Here is a 15,659-nt window from a genome sequence, read left to right as displayed (position 1 = left end):
TGAGTTAACACGCTGACAGAATAAATGGGTTCACAGATCCGAATGAGGTCACAGTATCCATGGAGAACCGAGATGTTTAGCTATTTATGGAGAAGGGTGAGAGTTTGAGAGAACGCTTGAGTCAGTCCACACACATCCTTATTACCTGCACATGGTTTCAATTTTATGATTGAACCTGATTGTGGTAATGATAAAAAAGATTTGAACCACTCAGTCTGTCCAAATGAATGCCTTCATTTGAGACGTGGAAAAAAAATGGAATGGAAACTACCTTAAATGTTACTTAATAGCTATCATTCACGAAAGGTTTTAAAATGGCTCTTTATCATAAAACATTTCACTGATGGTATCAGAGCCACAAGGCGTTGACAATGCAAGTCAAAAATATGAGTGTGTGGAGCCGGACCGCGGTTGCCATGGCAACATATCGATTCCCCTGCCATACATATGTAGCCAGGAGCTCCTTCCGAGCTTCATCAAAGACAGATGGAGAAACACAGAAGGCGAGAGACGAACTGCACAGGTGTAAATATTCTGAACAATACGTCCAATAATCATGATATATTTACAATGATTTAGCTGCCAATATACAATTAAGCAAAATTGTAAATATTCCAATGATTTTAATGCACTTTGCAATTAATTTCTGCGAGTCCGCTGCATTTGGTTACATCTGTGAAGTCGTTCAAAAGTGAATCAGATTCAACGATTCATTTGCGTCGTCACAATTCACAGTCTTTGATGTAATTCAATTGTTTTAAGAAAAACATGTTTAGGCAAAAATTGCTTTTTTATGATTTTTTTTTTTTTTGGTGCATTTAATCGTTAAAAATATTTTCATTTAGTAAAAAACATTGTAAAAACTGATTTAAAAAAAACTTTTTAAGTACATAAATACAGCAAGTACACATACAGTCAATTATTTTTAAAAAGACAGATTTCGAGATTTGAATTTTTCACCTTTTTTCAAAATTAAATTTGAATATTTTTCATATGACATTTTTATTTGAAAATAAATCAAACACATACACAGTAGGTCCAGGAAAATCTGATACAAATATTACATACTGTCAATCAATAAAAAGATTATCTAAATAATTATACAATGATTATTCCCACCTAATCTTATATTACACTTTGTTATCAAAAATATATTTTCACATTGAATCTGTAAATTAATGTCAAAACAACAAAGACATAAAATATTTTTGGTGTTATGTTTGGTGTTTGGTATAAGTGCTATGAAAGAAGGTCACTGATAGGCTACTAATACTGATGACACTATTAAATAGATTTTTGACTTTTAGAAAAAAAAGTATTAATAAGAATGAATATTTTAGAAATAATTGATTTGGATGAATAAATGATTCAATGACTCACTCATAAAGACTTCATCACTGGATGAATTAGCACTTTTGAACGAATCTCTTGAATGAATGATCCACTGACAAATACATTTTTAACAGTAATTTTACTGGCGTAAAATGTAATTGATACAACCATTATTTAAAGCACCATGTGCTTCAAAAGGTGATTTGCTCTATTTTGACATCAGTGTTTATATCTGAACTATAAACTTTTAATCCCAGTACTCAACTTCCGGCCGTACGTGCGTTCATGGGAGAGTCGAGTTCTGGCAGACGGGTGACCTCTGTCCCAACGTATGAGAAGGCATTTATTAACCCACTGGAGACGTATGGAATACTTTTATGAAGGACGGATGCACTTTTTGGAGCTCAAGGCACTATTCAATGACATTATAAAGCTGGAAAGAGCAAGACCTTTTATAAATATAACTGATTGTGTTTGGCTGACCATAAAGTCATATACACCTATGGCTTGATCCTTTCACACATTCATTTTCACAATAAAGAAGTAAAAAAACGTTCAGTTTTCAGAAACGAACGTGCCATAAAGAAAGAATGCATTCAGGAGATGGACAGAGAGCAGAGTGCATGCCATTAAATAACCAATTTATTATCTCTATCTGTCCCAACTGACCAAACTGGATCAATGGAAAAGCTTTTATGGACGTTAAGCTGACGACTCATTCATTCAAACAACCACTTGTATTTCATTTTTAACTGGCGGCATCATACATATATTAATTTAAAGCCCTGCTTACATTATGTTTCAAATATTATTGTGGTCTGAAATGTGTTGATTAAATCATTCTTTGTGTGGAAATGTAGCCTTTTATCAGTTGTACTATCAGGTTACACCTCAAGACAAGTCAACAAATGGGTCAATAACACCCTTTAAGGCCTGTCAATCAAACTACTGAACATTTCCATATCCTCACCCTGGAGTTCAGTGTCTTGTTCTTCGAGTTTACGGTCACTTTAAATCAGAGATGCTAAACAATAACCATCCTGACAGGAAGAGTTGTCATTTGCGTCGCACATGGGCCTGAAGACCTGACTGCGCATTTTAATGAGAGGACCTAAAGGAGACCAGATGGCTGGTGGATACATCAGTTAGCCAATCACAATGGGTCTGCACAATGTTAAACTACACAGAGTTCAGTGACTAGCTAGCGAATAAACACGGACGTCAATCTGTCAATCTATATGTCAAGCTTGTACAGAGTTGATTGAATATGAACATGAAACTTCATTAACTATATTTATGAGCATCATATGGTTAAATTTAGCACACAAAGTGACTAACTATGAGCTGACAATCTGTCACATTGTTCACCACAGTGTCAATGGACACTTTTGAACTGTGGCTCACATATCACATTTTGGTTTTTGTTTATTGATTTTCTGACTGATGTTTTGATATCAAGTTGCACTGAAAGTCAATCTCCTTATGAAAAAGAAGTGTACTGGATTCAAATCTTAAAAGTATCTTTTTTAAATACTGTACTTGCAGATAATATATTGATGAAAAGGCTATACACTTTCATGACTATGTTTCTTAACACTTAAGTACATTTTTAAAATGTGCACTTTGTAATAATGTCAAATTAAAAGGTTTAGTTTTAAAGTACATTTTAAATAATTGTTTGAATAATCTTTTGTTGTGCTTAGTGCACTTATTATAAGGTGTTGACTGTTACTAAAGCACTTGTAAAGTTCTTGAATATCATTTCTGTAATTTTGTGTGTTATTCAATATTATATTTTAAATTAACTAAATTCATCTTCATCATAGCAAACGTGTGATGGCAAATATATTTAACCCTTTGGTGCTCTTCGGTCATTTTTGATAATTCGTGTTTTTTTTATAATTTTCTTTGGTACGAAACTTGGTAAAGGTTTTGGCACTTGCTATGGACATGATTCAAAAAGGTTAAATGTTCCTAAAAAAATAATCACACTTGTATTGTTCATGGTTTGGAAACCGCATTGGAAACAAATAGGAGAGGAATATAATCTAGTGGAAACATTTGGTACTGCGCCCTAACAAAATCGTATTGAAAGCTCATTTTTTGATATATCAACCTTAAATTTGGAACAAAACTTGTTTAGATTTATGGCTTTGATTTTCTCACAGTTTTAGAGTAAAACATGCTAAAATACATGTAAAATATATATTTCATATAAATATAATTTAGAACTATAAAATCCCCTAAAAATATAAAATATTAAAAAAAAAAAATAGCAAACTAAAATATAATACATAATTTAAATGAAATTTAAAACAAATCTGTCATTTTTGATCGCCATGCAAACAGAAGCACAGGGTTAAATACATGACATACAATTCTCAATAGAAATGACATTAAAGTATATTTTGTCAAATAACTGTCATAAAAATGTTAAAGGGATACTCCACTTTTTTTTGAAATAGGCTCATTTTACAACTCCCCCAGAGTTAAACTGTTGAGTTTTACCGTTTTTGAATCCATTCAGCCGATCTCCGGTTCTGGCGGTACCACTTTTAGCATAGCTTAGCATACATCATTGAAGTGGACAAGACCATTAGCATTTCTAAAAAAAAAATGACCAAAGAGTTTCGATATTTTTCCTATTTAAAACTTGACTCTTCTGTAGTTACATCGTGCACTAAGACCGACGGAAAATGTAAAGTTGCGATTTTCTAGGCTGATATGGCTAGGAACTATACTCTCATTCCTGCGTAATAATCAAGAAACTTCACTGCCGTGCCATTAGGGCTGGGTACCGAGTTCGGTACTTTTTAGGTACCGACCGAATTGCCTCGATATACCGAGTATCGAAACATGTCTTGTTTTTCGGTACCACATTTCGGTACCTAAGTGGTTAATCTCGTCAACGTCAGTGAAACAATAAGCATGCAGCATAATTGGCTGTGGCGGAAAAACACTAGTTTACGCGGCTGCCCAGAGAAGCGGCTCGTCGCACGTGAGGCTGCAGTGTGTGTGTGTGTGTGTGTGTGTGTGTGTGTAAGCGTGCGTCCCAACCCAGATAGATAGAAAATATGTGGAAATGATCCAAAGTGTACCTATGTCATGTGCCAGACTCGATGCCAGATGCACGCGATGCAATATTTTCGACAAGATCATTGCTGCCAAGACCGGCAACACGGTAAATCTAGGCACTGAAGCGCACAAAATACACTTGGAGTAATGGTGTTCACATCGAACGCGAATAGAGCGTCAAATACGCGTCTATCGCGTCTAGTTCGACGCTTGAATCTTTAGCTCGAGTTCAAATTTTTCAACTTGCGCGGAAGACGTTCGCGGCAAACGCGTCGCCCAATTCGCGTCATTCGCGAAGCCCGGCGCAAATGATGCGTCTATTCGCGTCTTTGCATTGACTATGTATGTAATCTACTCGCACAAATAATTAAATTCGCGTTCGGTGTGAACACACCATTAGTAAACACTTGTTCATTAATAAACAATTAAAATATCTCCTTGCTATTGTTTCCACATCCATAATCATTAGGCTACTTTTGCCAGTGCTTTGCTGCAAGCTTCACGTGCAGGTATATATCCCGCCCCCCAGTAGCCTATATTTAATTTAATTCACATTTATTTGTATAGCATTTTTCACAATACATATCGTTTCAAAGCAGCTTTACAGAAAATGCATGTCTAAATTACAATTTAGAGTGATCTGTTATCAGAGGTGACAGTGTAATGCATTTCAATTAATTTTCATTCAGTTTCATCGTTAATTAATGCATTAAGTTAAAGCAGAAACAATGAGCTCATTGAAGTAAAGAATACATGTTGTTAAATGATTAGGAAACATATAAAACTTTAGCATTGGTGCTTTTTTACATTCTTAAAATATGAGTGTAAAAAAGTCAACAAACTGAAAAAAAAATTAGGTAATGTTATATTGTTAAACCTGGTTACATAAAATTGGTATCGAAAAAAGTATCGTTCAGGAACCGGTATCGAAGTCAAGGTATCGGTACCGAACATTTTGTTACGATACCCAGCCCTACGTGCCATGAGAGCAGCAGGCGTAATGATATAACGCAGCGCCTGAAAATAGGCTACCTTCCGTCAACACAACGGAACTATTTTCAGGCGCTGCGTCATATCATTACGCCTGCTGCACTCATGGTACGGCAGTGAAGTTTCTTGATTATTACGCAGGAATGAGAGTATAGTTCCTAGCCATATCAGCCTAGAAAATCGCAACTTTACATTTTCCGTCGGTCTTAGTGCATGATGTAACTACAGAAGAGTCAAGTTTTAAATAGGAAAAATATCGAAACTCTTTGGTCATTTTTTTTTTAGAAATGCTAATGGTCTTGTCCACTCCAATGATGTATGCTAAGCTATGCTAAAAGTGGTACCGCCAGAACCGGAGATCGGCTGAATGGATTCAAAAACGGTAAAACTCAACAGTTTAACTCTGGGGGAGTTGTAAAATGAGCCTATTACCAAAAAAGTGGAGTATCCCTTTAAGCTTTGGATCACAGACTTAGGTTTGGTAACATTTTAAAGAAGACCTTTTTACCGATTTTCGTTGAAGTAAAAAACAAAAGTGAAAAAAGTGAAAAAAAAAGTTATAGAGGTTTAAGTTTATGAAAATGATTTATGAACATTATCTTATATAAAATATATATTTAAAAAAAAATCATGTTAAACTCAAAAACTTCAAAAAAAAAAAAAATAATAATCAAGGCCATTAATCTAAAAAAGTTGTGGTCCAAATTTGAGGTTGAGATCTAAAAAAGAAAAAGAGCTTTCAGTAAGATTTTGTATGGGCACAGTACGAAATTTTCCCAATTAGATGCCAGCAAAGCTTTACTCTCTCAAATATTACATGCACACACACACACACAATTTTTGTATTACACACATACAACTCTGACATCCATACCAACACACCCACATAATTATACCTGCATAATTGATCCAATTGGCTCTATAATATGCAGAAGCACAAAACAGGAATAAAGCAAGTGTTATAGGCCAAACCTGAGAAAATGGCCCCTTCTGGTAAAAAATAGTAACAATTCAAATTGTGAGGCCTTGCCAACAGAATGAAAGCCTATTAACAAAGACTTCATCAATGACCCTGGGATTAAGAATTGCAGTTTTAATGGGGGCATTTTGTCCTTAAGGTCCTCCTGAGTGGAAATATTTTGTGTTACTAAAATAGATTTATGGGGGTAAAGTAGTAAAATACCAATAAAAATACACACTTGTATCAAAATGTTTGCAGTTGGCATTAACAAAAAGGAAAAACAAAACTGAAAAAGACAAAAATGTCCATTAGGACGCAGAAGTTTTAATTAGGGCAAAAAACATTCTTAAGTTCAACTAATTGCATGTAGTAGGCTAAAAATGTAATAAAAATTAATACATTTTTATTTAATTACAAAAAAAAAAACCATTAAAATTAGTGTGTTCAAACATTACATTTAGTTCGCACTAAAGTATATTCTTTTAAAGTATTCTATTTCTCGTTTTAAAAGTATGCTAAAGTGGATTTCTTTTTCAAAAGGATTTGTTTAAGTTTCCAGATAAGAAAGGCCATCACAAGACCAGGTTTTACATATGCTATATTGTGTAGCCTATATGTTGTATAAAGTGTATCATGTTTAATAATGATTTAAATAATGATTCTGCCAACACTACATGCTAATACTCAACTGTTTGCATATTCATATATGAATACGTACTGTGATATTTACAAAGTATTCCAAGGTACTACCATGTTACATTTCCAAACAAAAAGAAAGAAAAAAGCATGGCAGAACGTTTTTTGTTAGTGTTAGATTCTAACATTATACATTATTACACCATTCAGTACTGGATACAATTAATAAACAGCAGCTATTTATGAAGGAGTTTGAAATTATATATTAGAATTGTTGAATATTAATATTATGTAACAATATAATACAAAATCCTGTCAGACTCACACCATGAGCAAAATGCAATCATTAGCCCTCTGATTATAACATGCATTCATTCATATATATAATGTGGTTTTATTTCAATTTGATATCAAATGCATTCAAAGCAACACATTGGCAATGAAATCAAGAGACAAAGATGATGGTGGAGAAAGAGAAGCACGCCACCTACCTGTACCAAAGGCTTTGGCCACCAGCCATGTGAGGCTTGCTCTGATTTTTGCTCTATTAAAATCATAATGATCAAAAGACTTGATGGCAGGAACAATGAAAGTCTTTTTCGGGTCCCTGGAGTCGGTCAGATCTCCCATATTCACAGCGGCAGTGTCACATCCAGTACTCACAACGATGACATCTCTCCGAAGGAATTCAATGCCTCAAAGCTGACTTTTTGCTTTTTATCTCTCACATATACATCAGATCTTGTAACATACATGTGTCATAGCGCTGTTCAAACACTCGGCTGGGCTTATTTTCACATCAAATTCGGCAATAAAAGTGGGGTTCTGCCCATAGAGCTTCATCCATTCTGGTACCCCATTTGAATTCGGCTGTTTTTCTTCTTAATAATCCCGCATGTTCCGATTTAGAAGAGGCGGGCGAAGTGTCGCTGTCTAAAAAGTCTTTGTCTTGTTTAGGACCTCGCTATGCTCTGCCCACATATTCCCATCTGGATATTTACGGTTATTCTCCCTCTATTCATCCAGCGTCCTGCGGTCGGGCGGTCGGGCTCCCTGCAGCAGTGAGTGAGACTAAGTCATCTGCGCATGCGCGCTCCGCCCAACACGCCAACAATCCAAAGCTGCCAGAAATTGTACTAGACATTGAATCCAGTGAAATTTAATAACATATTATTAATATGCTCTAAATAAACATAAATGCAAATAAAATATATATTTTTAATAAAAATCTTGATGCAATTTATTGTATTTTGTTAATAGTAAAAGCGTGTGATGGTGTAAATCATTAACTTTAGATTAAATCAATTTTATGTATCCCCTTTTTAAGGGAATATTCACAATGTTTGGTCTTCCGGTATTTTTACCGAATAAATAATAATAATTGAAAATACAATATCAACCACGAGCTTTCTGCTGACCCATCTGCACATGCGCGGTTCGCCAAAATCTAAAATATTAAAATATAATTAATAATTATTCTTTTAGTGACCCTTAGTTTTCCAATGTTCTGTACATATACAAATATATATATATATATATATATACAAATTAAAAACATATGGCTTTTTTGTTGTGAAAAAATAATAATTATTATTATAAGCAGATATAATTACTAAAATATTGTCGTATGCAATTAATAAACACACAAAAATACAATACACAGCACAGGTAAATGTTTTTCCAATAAAGTCAAATATTTATCTTATTGATTTTCTAAGTCTTGCTGAATATGCATTATCTTTTATACGGGACTTATATGGACTTCATTTTTATATATTTTTAATTATGCATTATAAACTGATATAATAACTTTTGATATAAAATTATTATTATTGTTGTTGTTGTTTATAACCAGTTATCATAAGTACAATGATATCGTAGGCCTATTTCATTAATTAAACTTTAGTACAATACTTTGTCCAGGTGAATTTCATAAATCTAAAATTGGGGTTTGTCACAATAAAGGAAAATAATCTGACTAACCTTTAAATCTTGCGAAGATATACATAAAAATATGCTTTATAATCTTAGTAGTTCAATTATATATTATGACCTGATGTGATAAGTAGAATACTAACGTATATACAGGTTATTGCTACAGATCTTTAAAAACTACAATGCCCAGCTGTACAGTAATGTTTACATGACGTCACATCTACGCGACTTTTTAGAAGCGGTTCCCTTCCGTCCACAGATCTCGGGTTCTCTGAAATAAAGCGTTTCCAGAATATAAATATAACCATCGTTTTTCTTTTCTTTTGTTTTAGTTAGTATCTGTGTGGTGAATGTGGGCAGAACATGTTTATGCCGAGATCGCTAAAGCTCAAGAGAGCCCCTGAGTCCCATCAGCAGAACCCCAAGAGAAGCAAAACGACACCTGAAGACACGGTTTCTACATCTCCATCTGACCTAGACACGGTTTCTACATCTCCATCTGACCTAGACACAGTTTCTACATCTCCATCTGACCTCTGTCCTCCAGACGAGACTGTGAATATTGAAACAGAGGAGGAATCCGATCAGATAGAGTCTGATGAAGAGGAGGAACCAGTGAAGTCCTTCAAGAAGAACCAGAGATGGCCAGAGCCAGGAGAACCTGTGTGCGTCATGTGCGGTCGATATGGAGAATACATCTGCGATAAAACAGACAATGATGTCTGTAGCCTGGAGTGTAAAGCCCGTCACCTGGCTCAAATGTGCTTGGGTTTTGGCGAGAAGATCTTTTCTAAAGACCCACAGGAGGATTCAAAGACCTCTAATGCGTCAAACACTGACGCTGAGAGTTACTCTTACAAAGAGGATGGTTTCATATCTGAACTGACTGAGGAGCAGGTTAAGAGAGTTCAAACAGAGCTGTCAATAGTGACAGCTGGCAGTGAGGTCTGCAGACCCATTATAGAGTTCGAACACTGCAACTTTCCCACAGCACTCAGGCTCAACCTGAAGAAGGCTGGTTATGAGGCACCCACTCCCATCCAGATGCAGATGGTTCCTGTGGGTTTAACCGGCAGAGATGTGATCGCCACTGCAGACACGGGCTCCGGGAAGACAGTTGCCTTCCTTCTTCCAGTGGTAATGCATGCACTCCAGGTAAAGGCTGTTTATATAGAGCTTTAAACAATACAGATTGGTTCAAAGCATCCTCACATTGATAAGCAGGAAAATAACAGTATTATTGTGTAAAATTCATCAGTTATGAAATAAAATCAGTTTTAATTTTCATCTGCAAAGCAGCTCTACACAAGATAACTGTCATTTTCAGATTAATTTAGCTCATTGTTGTTTCATTTCAGTGCAATAACTGTTAAAGAAGTTTATAAATTATGACAATTAAATTGGGATGTGCTGTACTGTCAGATAGATAGATAGATAGATAGATAGACAGACAGACAGACAGACAGACAGACAGACAGACAGATAGATAGATAGATAGATAGATAGATAGATAGATAGATAGATAGATAGATAGATAGATAGATAGATAGATAGATCTCAGTATTGGCACTCAGGTCATGGTGTTTAAATAGACAACTCTTTTGAGGTAACAGCTGTTACCCTAGATAGTGAGTGCTCTCCTGCGCTCCGCCAGTATGAGTAATTCATAAGAGCAGATCTATTTTTGACTGGTCTATAATTCCAGTGCGCTTCCTCTGGAAAGTTCACAACCAGAATGTCTAGTTCAGATAAGGGCAATTGTTATATTAAACTCTCATTCACCTGACAGCTATAATGTCACAGTAATGTTTCATATCAGTGTTCATTTTTAGGTACAAACATTTGCCTTGAGTCTTTCTATTTTGGCAAGTTCATTTTTTTTTCTCTCTTTTTTATTCTTTTTTATTACTATATTGTGAGGTTTGGACATGATAAAATAAGTTACAAATGATAACATTGTCAATATAAATAAAAATAAATCAAATTGTGTTTTTTTGTTTAAAAAAATACTGAAAGATACAGTTTTTTTATAAACATATTTATTATATATAAAAATGAGTTTTTAATGTCCTGGTTGATTTTTAAAAAAAAAAATTTATTTCACTGTAAATAAATATATGATCAATAAGTTATGACAACATATGTTTTTACATTGCTTTAACTCCTCAAAATAAGTTAAGCAATTTTAAACTTTTTTTATAAGTTATACAAGATTCAAGATTCAGATTTCTTGTCCATGATGTTTAAACTTCCCACAAACAATTTATGTATTTCGATGGTTTCCCAGAGCCAAACTGCTTCTCCGTCTTGTCCCACGTGTCTCATCCTGACCCCGACGAGAGAGCTGGCCATCCAGATAGAGCAGCAGACCAAAGAGCTGGTGATGGGTCTGCCCAACATGAGGACTGCCCTGCTGGTGGGGGGGATGCCTTTACCTCCTCAGCTGCATCGACTCAAGCAGAAGATCAAGGTACTTGTGGGTAAAGTTTAGGGTAATGTTTGTTAGTTTAGAACTTTAGAGCTTGATCAGAATCCACCTTATCTGTTTAATTACTTTGTCCAGATTGCAATAGCCACTCCAGGACGCATCATTGAGATTGTGAAACAGAAGGCTGTACGGCTGGATGATGTCAGGGCTGTTGTGGTTGATGAGGTATCTATCTATCTATCTATCTATCTATCTATCTATCTATCTATCTATCTATCTATCTATCTATCTGTCTGTCTGTCTGTCTGTCTGTCTGTCTGTCTGTCTGTCTGTCTGTCTGTCTGTCTGTCTGTCTGTCTGTCTGTCTGTCTGTCTGTCTGTCTGTCTGTCTGTCTATCTATCTATCTATCTATCTATCTATCTATCTATCTATCTATCTATCTATCTATCTATCTATCTATCTATCTATCTGTCTGTCTGTCTGTCTGTCTGTCTGTCTGTCTGTCTGTCTGTCTGTCTGTCTGTCTGTCTATCTATCTATCTATCTATCTATCTATCTATCTGTCTGTCTGTCTGTCTGTCTGTCTGTCTGTCTGCATCTATCTATCTATCTATCTATCTATCTATCTATCTATCTATCTATCTATCTATCTATCTATCTATCTATCTATCTATCTATCTATCTGTCTGTCTGTCTGTCTGTCTGTCTGTCTGTCTGTCTGTCTGTCTGCATCTATCTATCTATCTATCTATCTATCTATCTATCTATCTATCTATCTATCTATCTATCTGTCTGTCTGTCTGTCTGTCTGCATCTATCTATCTATCTATCTATCTATCTATCTATCTATCTATCTATCTATCTATCTATCTATCTATCTATCTATCTATCTGTCTATCTATCTGTCTGTCTGTCTGTCTGTCTGTCTGTCTGTCTGTCTGTCTGCATCTATCTATCTATCTATCTATCTATCTATCTATCTATCTATCTATCTATCTATCTATCTATCTATCTATCTATCTATCTATCTATCTGTCTGTCTGTCTGTCTGTCTGTCTGTCTGTCTGTCTGTCTGTCTGCATCTATCTATCTATCTATCTATCTATCTATCTATCTATCTGTCTGTCTGTCTGTCTGTCTGTCTGTCTGTCTGTCTGCATCTATCTATCTATCTATCTATCTATCTATCTATCTATCTATCTATCTATCTATCTATCTATCTATCTATCTATCTATCTATCTATCTATCTATCTATCTATCTATCTATCTATCTATCTATCTATCTATCTATCTATCTATAATCTAATTATTAATATCATTCTCATAAACATTCAAAGGCAGATACCATGCTGAAGATGGGATTCCAGCAGCAGGTTCTGGAAATTTTGGAGCACGTCCCTGAAGATCATCAGACGTTGTTGACGTCAGCCACCATTCCCACAGGAACGGAACAGCTAGCGGCTCGTCTTACCCGCGACCCTGTGAGCATAACCATCGGACAGAAGAACCAACCCTGCGCCAACGTCCGGCAGATAGTCCTCTGGGTGGAGGAGCCGTCAAAGAAAAAGAAGCTTTTTGAGATTTTAAATGTAAGTGTACTGCAGAAACTACACTCAAAATGTACCCCATTTTGATGCATGGTTTTGTGTACAATTCATCTGTGGAATAGAATATTCAGATTTAAAAACAAAATAAGCTTGATTGACAGCATTTGTGGCCTGCTGTCGACTGAATTGTTGGCAGAAAAGCAGTTACACTGGGCGTCTGTGGGTCAGTCTTTGCTGTTGTCTTACCCTCCTCTCCAGAGGAAATGGGTGGGTCCTCAAATGGCTTTGCTCCAGGAAAAGTAGCAACGGCTTACCAGGGACAGAAAGCAGGAACGCATTTTATAAAATCACTGCCCCCAGCTATCTAGATAAATAAAAAAATAAAAACTTATAAATTAATACATGTAATATTTTAGAATAATAGTCCATCAGAAATATGATATAACAACTAATAAATATAAATTAATAAATATGAAATTAAATTAATTAATTAACAAATAAAATTATCTATTAAATATTATATTAAATATTTTAGAATAATTTCCTATCAAAGTATGAAATAACATAAATGATAAATATGAATTCATAAATAAATAAATACAATTATTTATTAATATTATTTTTCAAATTTTAGAATAATTGTCCATTAAAATATGAAATGACACGATTGATAAATAATATGAATTCATAAATGAAATGAAATAAATAAAATCCTTTATTTATATTATTTAATATTTTAGAATAATTGTCCATAAAAAATATTACATAACATAAATGATAAATATTAAAGGAAATATATGAATAAATTAATTATATAAACAAATAATTCTTCATTTATATTGTATTTAATATTTTAGAATTGTCCAGCAGAAATATAAAATAGCAATTTATAAATATGAATTCATAACTGGCAAATAAATACATAAATGTAATTCTTTATTAATTTTATATTTAACATTTTCGAATAATTGTCCATCAAAATCGATCAAAATAAATTCATAAATGTGAAAAATAAATAGACAAATACATTTTATATTAATATTACATGTTATATTTTAGAATAATTGTCCATCAAAAATAGGAAATGGTTTAATTAGAAGTTTTGGAATTACAACGGGTTTTTTTTTTCCTGTATATTTTTTTCCTGTATACATTTTTACATTTTAACATTTTTTTTTAATTCACATTTAATATTTTTACATTCTTTTATTTATATTACATCTATCATTTTGATTTATATTATTGGGTTTGTTTTAGTAGAATATTATCTAAATGATGTCTTTCTGTGTGTCCACAGGACACAAAGCTCTACCAGCCGCCGGTAGTTGTGTTCGTAGACTGCAAACTTGGGGCCGATCTGCTGTGTGAAGCTGTGCAAAAGGTCATGGGATTAAACGTGGTCGCCATCCACTCGGACAAGACTCAGTGGGAACGCAACAAAATAGTAAAGGTAATGCAAAATTATCCTTTTTTAAAAGCAGCCCACAAATGTCCAAAATGATAATATAATATATATTTGTTGGTGTTTTTTAGGGTCTACTCGAGGGCCAGTTTGAAGTGGTGGTCAGCACTGGGATTCTTGGAAGAGGACTTGACTTGGTCAATGTTAAGCTGGTAGTGAACTTTGACATGCCAGCTAACATGGATGAATATGTTCATCAGGTATGAAGTGTTTTATAAAAAACACTTACACATTGAAGGTTCATGTCTTTAATGATACACTATATTCGACCCTTTCAGATTGGTCGAGCTGGTAGACTGGGGCACAGAGGCACTGCCATCACCTTCATGAATAACAACAGCAAACGGCTGTTTCTGGACATTGTGAACCGAGTGAAGCCCACCGGCTCCTTACTGCCGCCACAACTTCTCAACTCCCCCCATCTGTTCGAACAGCAGAGGAGAGCCAAACAGAGGAGTCACCGCGGAGAGGAGGACGTCATCGGAACCAAGAGCAACCTCATCGACATCATCAGGAAGCACGACAAAAGATCTGCCAGGAAATAACTAGCAAATGGATTTATTATTAAAAGGTTTTGTTGTTGTAATTTGTGTTTTCAATAAATGCCACAAGTGAAAGAATCAAGTGTCCCTTCTTACAGTTTCCAGTAGGCTAGGCTATAATAAGATGCACAAAAATCACGTCACCCATTTTAAAAAAATGTTAGTAACATTAATGGAAAATAAATACCATACAGTAAATCATACTTTATAGGATAATACATGTAATTCTACTGTCAAATGTTGAAAAAAAAAATGATTTTAGAAATTAAACATTATGAATTAGAGAAATTGGTTAAATATAGTACACTGTTAAAGGCCCTAAAAGTTTTTTTTTTTTCTTACATTGTCGGTATTTTATAGTTTTATTTTTTTTAACCAACTGCAAATTGAATTAAAACCAGTGCCAATAAAGTAATCGCCATGAAATGAAAACGAACGTCTAGACAAAAACTCAATAAAACAGTTTTAAAAGTTGTGACTTGAGAAAATGATATGATCTAGGTCTAGGACCTTTGTAACAGTGTGCCTCTTACGAATATTAACCATGGTTTTATGACATTTAGTGCAGTAACCATGTTTTTTTTTGGCGGATTGATTGGCATTTGTATTACCAGAGTTTTACTACAAATACCATGGTCAAACTATGGTTAATTTTCTTAATATGCGTTAAATTTAAAATGACGTCTAACTGACTAAAGTATATACGTAATATGATATAAATAAAAATGAACCTGAAAAACGAAGCTTTA

The 15,659-nt window shown here is 34.4% G+C and overlaps 2 protein-coding genes across 3 annotated transcripts in view; one reads left to right on the top strand and one right to left on the bottom strand.

Annotated features, from left to right (window-relative positions):
- The window catches only part of camsap2a (calmodulin regulated spectrin-associated protein family, member 2a), a 45,098-nt gene extending 37,040 nt beyond the window's left edge, over nt 1–8,058 (bottom strand). The window contains exon 1 of the mRNA XM_056236824.1: nt 7,486–8,058. Within this exon, the coding sequence (XP_056092799.1) occupies nt 7,486–7,624 (139 nt within the window). The 5' untranslated portion in view covers nt 7,625–8,058. The remainder of the gene's footprint in view (nt 1–7,485) is intronic.
- A 1,099-nt stretch (nt 8,059–9,157) lies between these two features.
- On the top strand, nt 9,158–14,988 carry ddx59 (DEAD (Asp-Glu-Ala-Asp) box polypeptide 59). 2 transcript variants are annotated; one of them, XM_056236821.1, is made up of 8 exons: nt 9,158–9,403; nt 9,434–10,084; nt 11,217–11,399; nt 11,493–11,582; nt 12,697–12,948; nt 14,204–14,356; nt 14,440–14,568; nt 14,647–14,988. In XM_056236821.1, the coding sequence occupies exons 1-8, from the start codon at nt 9,293–9,295 to the stop codon at nt 14,911–14,913; spliced, it is 1,836 nt and encodes a 611-aa protein (XP_056092796.1). In that variant the 5' UTR covers nt 9,158–9,292; the 3' UTR covers nt 14,914–14,988. The 2 variants fall into 2 exon arrangements, with proteins under 2 accessions (XP_056092796.1, XP_056092795.1); XM_056236820.1 differs by having other exon boundaries at nt 9,158–10,084.
- Nucleotides 14,989–15,659: the final 671 nt, after the last annotated feature.

Source organism: Rhinichthys klamathensis, unplaced genomic scaffold, assembly GCF_029890125.1.
Source record: "Rhinichthys klamathensis goyatoka isolate OS25496 unplaced genomic scaffold, OSU_Roscu_1.1 h1tg000467l_1, whole genome shotgun sequence".
Classification (NCBI taxonomy): domain Eukaryota; kingdom Metazoa; phylum Chordata; class Actinopteri; order Cypriniformes; family Leuciscidae; genus Rhinichthys; species Rhinichthys klamathensis.
This window is presented reverse-complemented; position numbering and strand designations above follow the sequence as displayed.

What these genes read in the sequence shown, in the direction of transcription:
- ddx59 (XM_056236820.1), top strand. Translation starts at nt 9,293, where the DNA reads ATGTTTATGCCGAGATCGCTAAAGCTCAAGAGAGCCCCTGAGTCCCAT. An exon ending in TGGTAATGCATGCACTCCAG is followed by an intron (nt 10,085 to 11,216) that starts GTAAAGGCTGTT and finishes ATGGTTTCCCAG; the next exon opens with AGCCAAACTGCTTCTCCGTC. An exon ending in GACTCAAGCAGAAGATCAAG is followed by an intron (nt 11,400 to 11,492) that starts GTACTTGTGGGT and finishes TACTTTGTCCAG; the next exon opens with ATTGCAATAGCCACTCCAGG.